Genomic DNA, 13,973 nt, shown 5'->3' with positions numbered 1-13,973 from the left:
GTTCGGCTCGATGGCTGCCTGGCAGACTGTTGGGACGATCCTAGAGTGCCCCAGGAGAGAAAGAGACAGGCAAGAAGGATCGACGGGGATGAGGATAGAAGCTAACAGCATCGCGTTAGAAAGAAAGGGAGATAGGCTCTCACCCTCTGCCCCAAGGGGAGCTCAAATCTCTCGCGCCCCAAAGTGGTTGAAGGCTTCGCTCCCTTTTTTCGCAGCATCCCTTACAGCTCAACTCTGTTGGGGTGCGAAGAAAACTCTCCAACCACCATATCACCGGGCTATCTAGCGCAGCAGCCGGGTCTCGTCTGCGAAATGACTCCGCTCTTTCAATACCCTACTTTCACGCCAGGGATTATAAAACTTTAACGCTTATATTACCACGAAACGGCATTGCAGTGCTTCCAAACTATGCTTCCTGACATTTAGCAAACCGTGCGGGCTAGAATATCTCTTTATCCAATTAGCGCATGCACACCACCTATACGCTCGTCATACCAATACTGTCCATAACCTTCGCGTTGGTTCTGTTTCTCATTGAAATGAAAGAAACGTTCGCCGGAATGAAAATAAGCTCAAGTCATTATTTCCGCAGAGCCAATGAGACACGTGAAAGCGGAGCACATGCAGCACGACAAGGACCTGGAGGACGACGACGATTTGGACCTGGAGGAGGATCCCCGGAGAAGCGATCATCCGTTTCACCACGCGATGCAGCACCATCATCATCACGGTTACGGGCCGGAGGATCACCTGAAAGAAGAGGGTATTAAAACAGATTGTAGTGGTGGTGGTGTGCCAATACCAGCAACGAAACCAAAAATCTGGTCGTTAGCAGACACCGCAGCGTGTAAAACACCGCCACCGCCCAGTCACCCGCACCATCAGCAATACCACCACCTACACCAACAACAGCACTACGCTCAGCAGCAGCAGCAGCAGCAGCATCACCTGTCTAATCAAGGCCACCATCACCATTCTCAACAACCTTGGCTGGGCTCCGGCGGTGCTGGAGGCGGAGGAGGAGGAGGAGGTGGTGGTGGTGGTAGTGGTGGTGCTGGTGGTGCTGGAGGCGGGGTTGGGGGTAATACCGGTGCTGCTGGAGGACTAAGTTCGTTCGCCCTACCCTCGTCGGCATCCATGAGCCCGTCCGCAGCGGCAACAGCGCCGTATTCCGCCGCTGGCGCGAGATACGGTGGCTTCCTATCCTCTTCCTCGGGTGGTCAGTTGCACTACAATCCAAACTCTTCGTCCGGATCTACGTCAAGCGCCTCATCCTCGGCTGCGGCGGGGTTTCCCGAAGTTGGCACGGATACGCCGCCCCAAACACCTCCCAATATGAAGGTGGCTACTCCGAATGGAGTGATCCAGGGACCTCCGGGCGGCTACTGCCCTGGTGGCAACGGGAATACGACGACCAACGGTAATCCCAATCCTTATGTGAACAATCATCCTGTCGCCACTGGTTACCTCTCCACTAGCTCCGGATCGGCCAGTAGTGCGTCCTCCTTCAGCTCCAGGCTACAAAGTTCGCCGCACAAAGACTTCTCCTCGGCTGGACAGAACTCCATACTTCACCAACACCAGACCACTGCCAGTTTACCACCTACGGAGGCCACCACCGCCTTCAAACCTTTCTACAAAGGGTGAGTGACAGCTATTTCTCAATCCTCCAACCGATGGGACACCGTTCCCTCCTCTTCTTAATTGTCTTTCTGCCATTTTATCATTGTGTATAATATTCATATATGTATATATATATGAGCAATTTCACCAATTCGGGAACTGGTTTACCGACGCACATCCCAGATTTTTTTGATATTCTCAGATCTTGTACTCTTTATCGCGAAAATGATTCTCTAATTTTTTTCAGAATTGTTTATCCATTATTTACGACGTGGTTATATTTGAAAGTTTTTGATTTTAAGTACGTCCTATCTTTTAATTTATTTTCTATACTTTTTCAAATAACTTAATACATTTTTTTCACACATGGTTTCCATGTAGAAAAATCTCACCTTTCCAGTGGAATAATTGTTCTTCTAGTAACATCACTTTATACCGAAGAAATTAGCATTTAAAGTATAAAAATCAATTTTTCAGGAAATGCGTTTTTTTTTAGTTTTTTTTTTTCGTAAAGTTGAGAAAATTTCACATGGAACCTGTAACTTTCAAAATGGAATTCCTATTAAAACTCTTCGAATCGATAATAATAAAAAAAAAGAAATAATAAATAGTTTACCGCAAGTATTATGGACTATCTCGATTCTTAGGGACGTTTTTCCCAAGTATGACACTAGAGAGCCTGTAATATTTATTCAAAATGACTTAATTTTATTACTGTAAGTGCCGGTGTCTTTGCGTAAAAGTCGAGATTACGTAGGAGTACCAGTCTAAATTTTTTGTTCCTCAACCCTAAATATACTCTTGTTTTGAAAGTTTAAAGTTTAAAATTTGTAGGTTTGAAGTTGATTTAAAAATAAAAAATGATATACAGAGTAGAAAAAACACATTGGGATAGCTATTACTGCAATTAAAAAAAATTAATCTGGTTCTCCTACGTAATCCCGATTTTTACGCAAAGACACCGGCACTTACAGTAATAAAATTAAGTAATTTCGAATAAATATTACAGGCTCTAGTGTCGTACTTGCAAAAAAAGTCCATAAGAATCGAGATAGTTCATAATACTTGCGGTAAACTATTTATTATTTCTTTTTTTTTTATTATTATCGATTCGACGAGTTTTAATAGGGATCCCATTTTCAAAGTTACAGGTTCCATGTGGAATTTTCTCAACTTTACGAAAAAAATACTTAAAAAAAATACGCATTTCCTGAAAAATTGATTTTTATACTTTAAACGCTAATTTCTTCGGTATAAAGTGATGTTACTAGAAGAACAATTATTCCACTGGAAAGGTGAAGTTATTTGAAAAAGTATAGATAATAAATTAAAAGATAGGACGTACTTAAAATCAAAATCTTTTCAACATAACCACGTCGTAAATAATGGATAAACAATTCTGAAAAAAATTAGAACATCATTTTTCGATAAAGAGTACAAGATCTGAGAATATAAAAAATATCTGGGATGTGCGTCGGTAAACCAGTTCCCGAATTGGTGGAATTGCTCATATATATAAAGCATAACGAAATTAAGACCATTTTCTATGTCTCTCTGATCCTCTTCCAGATCTCAAACGATGGGTAGTGGATTCGTGTCACCAGTTTAAAGCGAGCTCTCGACACTCTGGATAAATGTCACGCCTTTCAAGGTGAGCTGAAATCACTCTTTCATTGCCAATATCTTCTGGGCGAGCCGCGCGCCGTCTCTTCGCAATCTCGACTGAACCAGACGACGAGCCTCGTGAAAGCGAATAATTTATTAATGACGCGGATAATTGTCACTATTATCGCACGATTTTATCTATTCAATAACGCTTCTGCATATGTTCGTATATCTGTGCAGAGACTATTATTATCAGTATTATCAAGGCTCGAATATGTTAAACGTTGCTTCGTATATCGAGCGGATGAACGCGAATATAGATTTGGTTTGGAACGGTTCGATCGGTAATACTTGGAAAACTATATTGCTGGGTCGAAATGCTGATGAGAGACGCTTATATGAGCAATATTGCGTTTGTGGGGAGTGGACGATCGAGATTGCGTTAGGTGAGGCTGTGAGACTGTATGTGGCAACGGTACACGGTTGGCTTATCGATCCAAAGATCGTGCAACGGTGCGCGCTAGCGATCAGCTATTCGCTGAATTAGCTCACTCGACTTGCGGTGCTCGCCTTCGAAGTTTGCATGGACACTTCGGCACAATCGATAATAGGAATTAATATCTACCGAGTCAATTGGTCGTTAAGGCAGGAGGACTCGCGTCGAAATAATAATGGTATCGGGTATTGAGTAGCGTGTGGGCAGTAAATAGAGTGAGAGAAGGGTGGCCCAGCTGTTGAGAAAAAGAGAAAGAGAGAGGCTATCGCCACCTTCTTGACAGTGACAAATGGACAGAGATTTCAATCAGTGAATGGAATCACCATCGAGTAGTTTCTTCTCTCCCTCTCTCTCTCTCTCTCTCTCTCTCTCTCTTTCTGTTTCTCCTTCACGTACATCACACTCATACTCTCAAGAGGACTCATGGTGCTACGTACGTGCAAGCTATAGTACACTTGGACACACCTCAACCTGTCGTGCCGATGAACGAACGAACGGGCCTCGAGACTCGGACGGACAATCTTCTCACGAGACTTTGCCACAGCCATCCTAACTTGGCTTTTCCATGTTTACCTCGCTCCAACTATGCCAATAAGTTTCCTGCGTTTTATCATTACAGGAAAAGAAACCAGTAGTTTCGCCTTTTAAACATTTCCAAGGCTCCTAACGAATATGATTGCTGTCGAGGGAAGAGTTACGTTACTACTGGCTGGAAATAAATAAAATACTCGCGGAACGATCGAAGGACTAACGTCGGATTTTCAAGAGGCGATTCTCGCGTCTCGTCTTTCTCTTTGAGGTGCGGAATACGTAAGGTGACGAGGAGAGTGACGCGGGGCAAGCGGGCGAGGTTAGAGCGAGGATGAAGGGTTTGGTTAGCAAACGAGCGCGAGGAACGTCCGGTGTGTTTCTCGCAAGATACCAGAAGTCTCCCGGCCAGTGGGCAAGGTGAGAAAGGACGGGAATGAGGGACACAGTGGGGAGAGGGAGGTGGGGGGAGGGGGGGGGGGGAGGGGGAAGAGAGGAGGTTGGAAAGGCGTTCTTTCGGAGGGCTCCGGGTGTTAGCTGGTACTCCCTTATCTCCTGGCGATCTGATCCTAATTTATAGCCGCGTCCCAAATAAACTAGTTTTCGCTGTCGTCACCTTGCCTCTCCACTCCTGCTCAAGAGACCGTGAGGCCTTGTCTTTCCTCCAGACCCAAACTTTCTTCACAACTCGTATTCTGTCCACTTTTTTTCTCTATACACTTCTGAACCTCTCTTCTCCGTTCACTCGCTCATTCACTACCCATCTTTGCGCTTAATAACAGCGGGATTAATAAGTTAATAAGCATGTATAATAAGTTGCGTATAATATATATATATGAAAGGAAAGAAAAAAAGAAGGAGAAGAAAAAAGAGAGAAAGCAGTGCAGCTGGTCGACACCCGTGCACTGTAATTGCCAATTAGCGCGAGGATATTTAATTGCCATTAGGGTGGGTGGTGGTGCTGCCGACCTGCTGTTGACCCGTCGAGATTTCTCAGCTTCCCTCCTCTCTTAACCCCTCCCTTCCCTCTCCCTCTCTCTCTCTCTTCTTTTATTTTTCTCAAGTTCACACGATCTCACGGTATCTGCATAAAATTCGCGATCACCGTCCCTGCCTGGATAGCTGCTCTTTTTTTAACGGCTACGAGATTCCGGGAGAATCCGAGTGTCTCCTTAATAAATCCTGAGAGACATCGTCGCGATCCATTCCCCGTCCTCCTTCAGCTTTCAGCCTCTCCAAAAGCAGCTCTCTTAGCGCGGAATAAAATAACGCATGCGAAAATATACATATTCCTTTCCTTTCCAGCAGTCTGAATTTCCTGGCGGTTAAGGAAGATTCTCGGGCCTCTATCTAAGCTTCCTTCGGGCAGACGTTACTCCGGAATGCCCGGCACTTGGAAAGCGAGCGAACGAGCGAAGGAGCGATCGAGCGAGCGAGCAAATAGCGCGTCCTTCTTTGTCCTCGACCCTTATTTTTGTCGCTCGGGGCCCTCTCGGGTTTATCGCGCGGCGCGAGAAGCCTCGATCTCACCGAAACGGTAGCTCGGATTTACGCCTCGAGATGTTCTAGCGGCTCGCGCGAGCTACCTGGGTAACCGGAGAACTTCCTATGCTCCCCAAAATCTTCTTCTTAGTCTAACAGACGGTCGGTAGCCTTCTGCGCAGCGAATTATATATTATACCAGACACCCTAGTTTCAATATTAATTTCATCAGCGGTAACGATGCTACCAAATATATATATAGGATATAGTATATATTTTCTATTATATTTATTCCAAGTGCCCCCCCCCCCTCTCTCTCTCTCTCTCTCTCTCTCTCTCACAGTATTTCAATAGATTACCTACCGAGTAATAGATTATTGATACGAAGAGTCTGTATATCAACAGTAGAAGTATACCCATTATTTATCTTGCTACAGCAAATGTACCAAAAACTCACCTCTCGGGGATGAAGTAATTAAAGCGCGATTAATGTTTCAATCCATTTACAAATTTACATTTTGCATTAAGTATCTGAAAAGTGTTAGAGCTAGGAGGTATTAAAATTAAGTGGCGTAATAAAAATGCCGGTATGGAATACTGCAGCTTTACGATCGTTCTTACTTTAATTGGATTAATAAGTCTTACGGGATACAATGTGGCAACTTGTAATTTCATGCTAATTCCTCGAGTTTTCCGCATTGCGCAATGCAAAGGGCTTGATTCTAGGCCGGATATGGTGGTACATCAAGTGCATTTAGCTTACTGATGCTTTTGGCTTCTTATCGGTCGTCCCAATCGTCTTGAATCTTGCTTCATGGACGCTCCTCGTTTATGCAGCATTTAACGCAGCATATATAATGTGTCACACGTGTCGAACGTTCCAGATTTTACCGTCACGGGATTACAGCGCTACCTCGTATAATTGTGCTTCGTCACTATATTTCTCGCTCTACGACTAATTACCAGTCGTAGCTAACTCGCGTTGCGAATTCATGAAACGATACACGAATAAGAGATCTGCATTTCTCAGAGATCTCTAATATGTATAATTCCCTTTGCACACACACGTAATACTATCTGTCAGTCGTGCACTTTACAGGATTCTCTCGCTCTTCCTCCACTTTCCCCTATATACGAATAATCTTACTCCAGAGCATATTTAAATTTTACGAGGCGCGACTTTAACATTCACGTTAAAATATCAATTATATTTTTAATTATTAGCTCATATATCGGCTTGTAGTACCGAGAGAGCCGTTATCGCGACAAGATTTTAACATTCCATCACATTTGTATAAGCTTATAGTGAGATAGGATTTTTGTCCAACACACTAAATTCTGTAAACCTCCTTGTCCAACATATATAAAATATCGGAAACATTTAGTCGAAGCTTTTTGTGAATTTTATTACGGTGAAAGGTAGTATTCCCGGTATATTATCTCGGAGAGGAGGAAATATTGTAACTCTTTGAGTATGGCTGGCTCGATAACCAAATTGTGAGAAAAGTGTTACTTGCGTCGCGGTTATCAGTCGATCAATTAGTAAAACGACTGTTGTAGGTAGCTAATGGTAATCGAAGTATCGCGACAGAATGTAGAAACGCGCAAGATCGACTGTATCACTTTAAAATGGGTGGCATTTGCATGAAATTCTGATAGGCGGCCTTTTAATGACTCGACGATCGGTGTCCAAGAGATTAAAGCTTACCCGATCCTTTGGTGAATTAGCCAAGAATACTTTGAAATGATTAGTGAGCTCGGATCGCGCCGGTGCTCTAATCAGCATCTACTCGGAGTGTACGTTTCGCAATGTCACTTTTCGATGGTTCGTCAGAGATAATATCGAACGGTCAAACTGGTTCTTAAGAGATATTCGGAGAATTAGTCGCGTTTTAGTTATAGCACATTAAGCGTTCTTCAAAATTAAACTCAATTATTAGTATACGATATCAACAACTTTCAACATTGTTAGCCTCTGAATTATGCAACGTTAAATCGATTGGCTGCGAAGCTATATTGGTATATAAAATTTCACTTTTGTTTCTGGAATACATTAGAATATTATTTTTGGAGCTATAATACTGTTTAATAATTGAACGAAATCTTTAGTGTTGGACCATTACGAATTTGCGTTAATCAATCCGTTAGACGGGAGATTAGTCTGATAAAAGATAAATGTGAAAGCGCCATAAGTTCCTAAGTCTGGTATTTCGCTAAACATAAATAGCAGTGGGTTTATTAAATTCATGGGCAGCCTCAATGAATATTCCATTCGTTGATCCCGGAGGTTCATACATGCGAATAATTCGCGTGGGGATAACGTTCTATATAAGCGCTACACTATCGATGTCGAGTCATAGATAAATTTTAGATACTTACTAGCAGCCAGACGCTCTCAGTTACAATTATTCCTCTTAACAGTCTTTATAAACGATTTGACATTCATTGTATCAAGATTTAACGCCAGACAGATATTCCGCGATACGTCCGATTCAAGCAGAGTTTCAATTTACATTTAAAGATATGCTTGTAATACAGACGTTGTAAATTCAAAAATGAATTGAATGAAATAAAAGCGTCATTATTTAAATTTATGGATTCTTTTTTATTCCAGCGTGTGTGTTGAGCGAAGCGAAGAAGAGTGTTGCTGGATGGCAGGCCCGTTTCAAGCGACTTGTCTGTTAATCGCGTGAAATTTGTCATGATATTCCGCTTGGTCGTCGAACAGCTAGCGACATGATCAACTATCTCGCGCAACGCGACGTTTTCAAATATTTCACAGACAATACTGCTCCGAGGTGACAGTACACGAAAATGTGGAGGTAGATGAAAACCGGTAACTCGTTTAGTCGAATCTATCAAACGCGGAAAAATCCAGCCGAGCGATAAATCCTTGGAATGTCTGACTCGTGGCAAATAAACGCTTGACACTGACAAAAATTAATAATCATGTGACGCGCGCGCGAGGCCGGTGTAACTCACAGCCAGGACGACGACGACGACGACGACGACGACGACGACGATAGCGAATATAGGCGCGCTTTTGTCAAGTGCCTCTGAAAGATTGGTCCTTTGCAGGATCCTAAATATAGTAGTTTTAAAATCACAAAATACTTTAACAATATTTACTACTACCATAGATTCTCATCAATATATGTATATATATTTATAATTATTCTAGACATTCGAGTATTTCTATCAAGAGTCTTGAGAGAATAGTTAAAAACACTACAGATACGTCGTGCACATTATAACAAACGTAATGTTACACTAGCAGTGAAGCATGAGTTACAAGTTGTAGAACACGGAGGTCTGCATAATTATATAGGTGGATACATTTCTCGACAGAGGTGAGGATCACTGAAAAAACGAGTAACGTGCAGGTTTGTTGTCTGTCAAGAATAGTTAAATTTTATCAGGCACTATCGTTAGCAGGCTTACAATCTTAAGGACGATTAGCAGTGTTGGTATCCTATTTGCAGCATGGATTCTCGACAGTTACAGGCACACGCATTCGTAGAAGTGGTATCGATCGAACCGATCGTGGTGGAATGCGTACCAGACTTGTCCACTGCACACTCCACCTAGCGAGACGCGGTAATCGCGTACCCAGCGAGCAATGGTGGCCGCGTTGTCACGTAAATGCATCGGTAATGTCCAGCACTCCAAACTCCAAACTCGTCCGTTTCCGTGTAATTGTAATTTGTGATTACCTCCCTCGTCGAATCTCTTGGATCTCCAATGATTACAAGTATCCAGAACAATTTTTACAACTCGATAACGTCCAGTATCGAAATCAATGTCTGGCTGAATTTGTTTCTACCGACTTTGATTGCCCTAATCTATAAGCTGCAGAAACTGCTACTTTCATTAGAATTAATATGGACTATCAATGTCTGACTGAATCTGTTTCTACCAACTTGGATGGCCCTAACCTATAAGTTACAGTAATTAATGCTTTCATTAAAATTAATATCTGACCGAATCTGTTTCTGATGACTTAGATAGCCCTGACTTATAAGCTGTAGCAAACGGTACTTTCGTTAGAATTAGTACCAAAAATCAATATCTGCACAGACTGAATGTTTCTACTACTTAGACGGGCCAATCCCATAAGTTGCAGTAGACGCTAGTTTCATTATAGAATTAAAGAACCACGCTGCTCATTTCATATAAACGATCGTATCTATGTATTATATGTAGGAATATTGAGAAAATTGTTGACCGATTTGCGTTAACGACTTCGCTAAGCGCTACACTAATTCCAAAAAGAGATATGGACTCTTATACTATAAGGATCTTGTGTCGCGCCATACGCAAGCTTCATTCGCCACTTTTACGTGTCTCACGTATACATTAGTTACCAGAGATCCGTATCAGCTACACGTGTACTTATTACTACAGTCGTAGCGAATTATAGCGTATCCGTGCTCTGGCAGGCTGCAAAACTTTTTAACAAGAAAAAATCTAATAAAGCTCCTCGCATAATTGCTCGTGCCAGGAAACCCCAGTAATTTTTGCGATACTTATACTTACCTGACATTTATAACTGTAAAGAATTACAAGCATCGTTTATATAGGTATTTAAAAGCACATTTATTTTTAATTACGCGCGTTACATGTAAGAATATCGATCGTAAAGTTGGCGTAAATGGCGCTGCGCTATGAGTCTTTGAATATATATATATATATATATATATAGAGAGAGATTGGCTTATCAGACACAGAGCACCTACCGCCAGGATAAATAAAGAATAATTATCTCGTCGCATCTATTTCGTCCAAGCGCGTACATATATACCTACTCGGCGCAGTATTGCTCGTGCATTAGCTTAAAGCTGTTATCGGGGGAAAGGAGCTGTAGAGCAGAAAGGAACGTTTTTCTTTCTTATCGGGGAAGCGCGTTGGTGTAAGGGTAGCTAATCAGCACGCTCCGTAAAATCAATTAACGGATTCGCGTTGGCTCGCGAGGTAGCCACATATAATTATATATATATATACGCGTATATGTACGTGGGAAGGAGTTTGCGTGTAAAGCTGCGTACATTGCACGCGTATACTTATTGCGGGCAGTTCGGCTTCCGGAGGTTTCGCTCGAGCGTGCTCAGCCAACAAGAGCGATACTCTCCCCCCTTAATTCCGTCGAGTAGAACAAAGGAGCATGGCGACTAAACCATTTCCATTTCTCTGTTGCAGGATAAGGCAGCGGCAAAGTTGGACGCACGGAGGTCCTCCGCCGGACTGTAAATACAGACTCTCTACTCTCGCAAGATGTCCTGGGATTTATTAGCGTTATCTCGTGGCCACGAGGGAGGCGAGAGGGGACATGAGGAGTCAGAGGTCTCGACCTCGAGATACATAAATCGTGGCTGGGCCTTCGCAAGGTGCGACTGCGAAAGACGTACGGCCTCTGCGGCGGTGGCGACGGAGGCGGCGGTACGCGGCGGTACGGCGGTGGCTGGGCAGGCTTAGGGGGGATTTGGGAATTAGGAGAATTACGTCCAAGTGCCTGCTTACGCACGACAGCACGTAAGATTGAGAGAGCGTGTGTGCGTCTGCGTGAGTGAGTGTGTGAAAGTGTACGCGCGCGTGTGTGTGTGTGAGTGTGCGTGCGTGCAGGCTAGCAAAGGAACCAGCCAGAAAAGAAGACCGCGAGAAAAGCAACTTAAGCACCTTAAGCAACTTGATTTGCGATCGTCGCTATGGAGAGCATAACGCTATTTCGCCGGAGAGCGAGAGACGAACGGTTATTATTGGAGCAACGAAACTAACGATAAGTCGGTACAAGGTCGCTGTGCAAGATATTCCTGTGCGTTCTACATACCGGCGCCTTTGTGGATTTTTAGTCAACTCTCGATCGGTCGGTGCTGCCTCTGCGAAGGCTCGAATTTCCCGAACGATCTTCCCCAACCGGTTTCTCGCGGTAAGACTAGTCCGATGTTGAAAAGATTGAAACTACCTCTTGGCAATCTTCAACTATTACACCGATGCGTTTTTATGTTTTATACGATTTTAAAGCCGCGCTATATCCCAGCTCGATTGGCCAGCATTGGCCAATTAGCCGGCTATAATTTTCCATTTATAACGTTGCTTAACGAATAATAGAATTATTTTACTCGTGGGACCTACGAGATTCGTTCGGGTATATATATATATATATATATATATACGACACCGAGCACCGATGATCGATGATTATATTCTGTAAATAGGTAGCATAGGGCTGCGGAGAAATGCGTATGAGCGATTAGTCGTTGGCGGGCCGATTCGTTGCGAAGCACATGATCGAACTCGCTGTGCAAGTGAGTGGCGCAACTTATTAGGATGCCACGCTGACCAATCGGAATTGCGGGCAACGTGCAAATTAGCACTTTAATAATCAAGTGATAAGAGGTATCTTCGCCGATCGTCTCAATGAGAGTATCAGTCGATGCGAAGACTTTATAATAATAATAATTATAAACTCTCCAGAAGTGACTCGTTTACTGCTTCTAAAATTATAATTGTTTTATTTTATCCTGTTATTATCTTTATCGAGTTTAATTTTGTATGATTTCACTGTGAGTAGCGTGCCGGATCAGTAATGTGGCTCGCCGAACAAAGTACTATCTATACGTTTATTTTGCGAATCTGCTAAGAAATAAAATGCAATATTGATGAAAACTCAGTGTGTGCAATTTCTCTTTGAACTCAACTACCCTGTCTTATCGATTCGAGATACCGCAATTAAACCTTAGACTTTTTTATTGTTGAAAATACGTGCTGACGATGGCATAAAAATCTTCTAAGGTGGACCTACGAGCTGCTATCTTAAAATTATCATTGACTCGTTAATAAATCCCCTGAGATATTAATGCATACAGCACGCGTTCTCGGCAAAAAAAAAGGAATGATATGCACAGACTAATACACGAATACTCTTATAGGCCCGCGCGGAACACGCATAATTCTAGATCGTAGATCTTTAAGGCTGTGTATCAACTGCAGCGCGAAAGTTTATCGAGGTGGCGCCCCCGGATCCACCAGGGGATCCCCGTCGCAGAGCGTACACGCTGTATTATAAATACACACACACACACACACACACACACGTACACAAATACGAAGGGGTATACGTGGGGCGAATCGTAGGCGAGCCGAGCACGCGCAACTACACGCGAGCACACGAAAGAGCTGTGCTTTAGCGATCGATGTGCGCTCTGGGGAGAGATGTATGTAAATGGCGGACGCTCAGGGTTGAAAGTTTGACTACAGCTGAAACAGAATGATCGTAAAAATGCGCCGGAATCCCAAATGCACGATTCCGCAGTTCCAATTCTCCGAACAAATAGGGTGAAAAGGAAGAATTGGGCGAACTCCAAATCGATGAGCAGATTTCTATGTAAATTACGAGCAAATCTGACCACTACGATAGAATTGTTTCCAAAGATCTACGAACTTAAAAAAGATCCCCATCGATCGCATATATAAAGCTGGGATGAGCAGCAGGAACCAAGATACTTCCGGTTGGCTTCATTGCGACTGCAGATTACTTCCGGATGTTCTTCTATAACGTTACTTTAAAAACTGCGCGTGCAGCTTGGACGGACTGTCATTCGTCTCGCTGAACGATTGTATTTAATGGAGTATACTGTATACTATATTACGTGTGTGATTATAAGCACAAACGCAATTATCCGCTGTCATAATAAATGTTTCATGTGTATCTATGTGTCACTCGTAGCACTGCTGGTATAATAGAGTTTTTCCTGGTCGTGTGAAGCTATCTGCAAGCGTAATGTACAAGTCCTGGCGAAAAACAAGAGAGAGAGAGAGAGAGAGAGATAATAAGTTTCTCACTCTCTCTCTCTCTCTTTCTCTCAAGGAAATCGAATTAAATGGCCGAACGCCTACGTTTCGTCGACTGCTAAAATTGACAAGGTTGACACGGTGTGAAAAATTCTCTTGGCGATCCCACGTAGCGTGCACGGTACTCGAGAGATTGTTGATATTTTTTTATATGTATATGTATATGGTACGCATCGTCCCTTCCGATAAGCAACGTATCTAGAAATCGTTTGTTAAACTACGACCAAAAGCGAGGAAAAAATGGGGAGAAGAAATCAGGTAACCGTCGCACACTGACAATGATCGCTCGCGCCGATTCGTTCCGAGCGGCTTGCACTTGGCGTTTTGTACTTTTGCCAAGCGGCGATTTAGCAGCGGCAGTCAGCCGCGGATAATGAAATTGTACATTGTT

The 13,973-nt window shown here is 43.1% G+C and overlaps 1 protein-coding gene across 2 annotated transcripts in view; it reads left to right on the top strand.

Moving 5' to 3' along the window:
- Positions 1-13,522, top strand: part of LOC136783894 (homeobox protein caupolican-like) — a 46,333-nt gene extending 32,811 nt beyond the window's left edge. The window contains exons 5-8 of one of the 2 annotated variants that reach the window (XM_066744252.1): positions 593-763; positions 833-1,643; positions 3,193-3,274; positions 10,931-13,522. In XM_066744252.1, the coding sequence (XP_066600349.1) occupies positions 593-763; positions 833-1,643; positions 3,193-3,232 (1,022 nt within the window). In that variant the 3' untranslated portion in view covers positions 3,233-3,274; positions 10,931-13,522. Of the gene's footprint in view, positions 1-592; positions 1,644-3,192; positions 3,275-10,930 lie in introns of both variants that reach the window. The other variant, XM_066744243.1, reaches the window with a different exon arrangement.
- Positions 13,523-13,973: the final 451 nt, after the last annotated feature.

This window comes from Prorops nasuta, unplaced genomic scaffold (genome assembly GCF_024137725.1).
Source record: "Prorops nasuta isolate Cenicafe-Biocafe unplaced genomic scaffold, Cenicafe_Pnas_1.2 PNAS00003, whole genome shotgun sequence".
Taxonomy (NCBI): domain Eukaryota; kingdom Metazoa; phylum Arthropoda; class Insecta; order Hymenoptera; family Bethylidae; genus Prorops; species Prorops nasuta.
The sequence above is the reverse complement of the archived record's forward strand: the minus strand, read 5'-3'. Positions and strand labels throughout refer to the sequence as shown.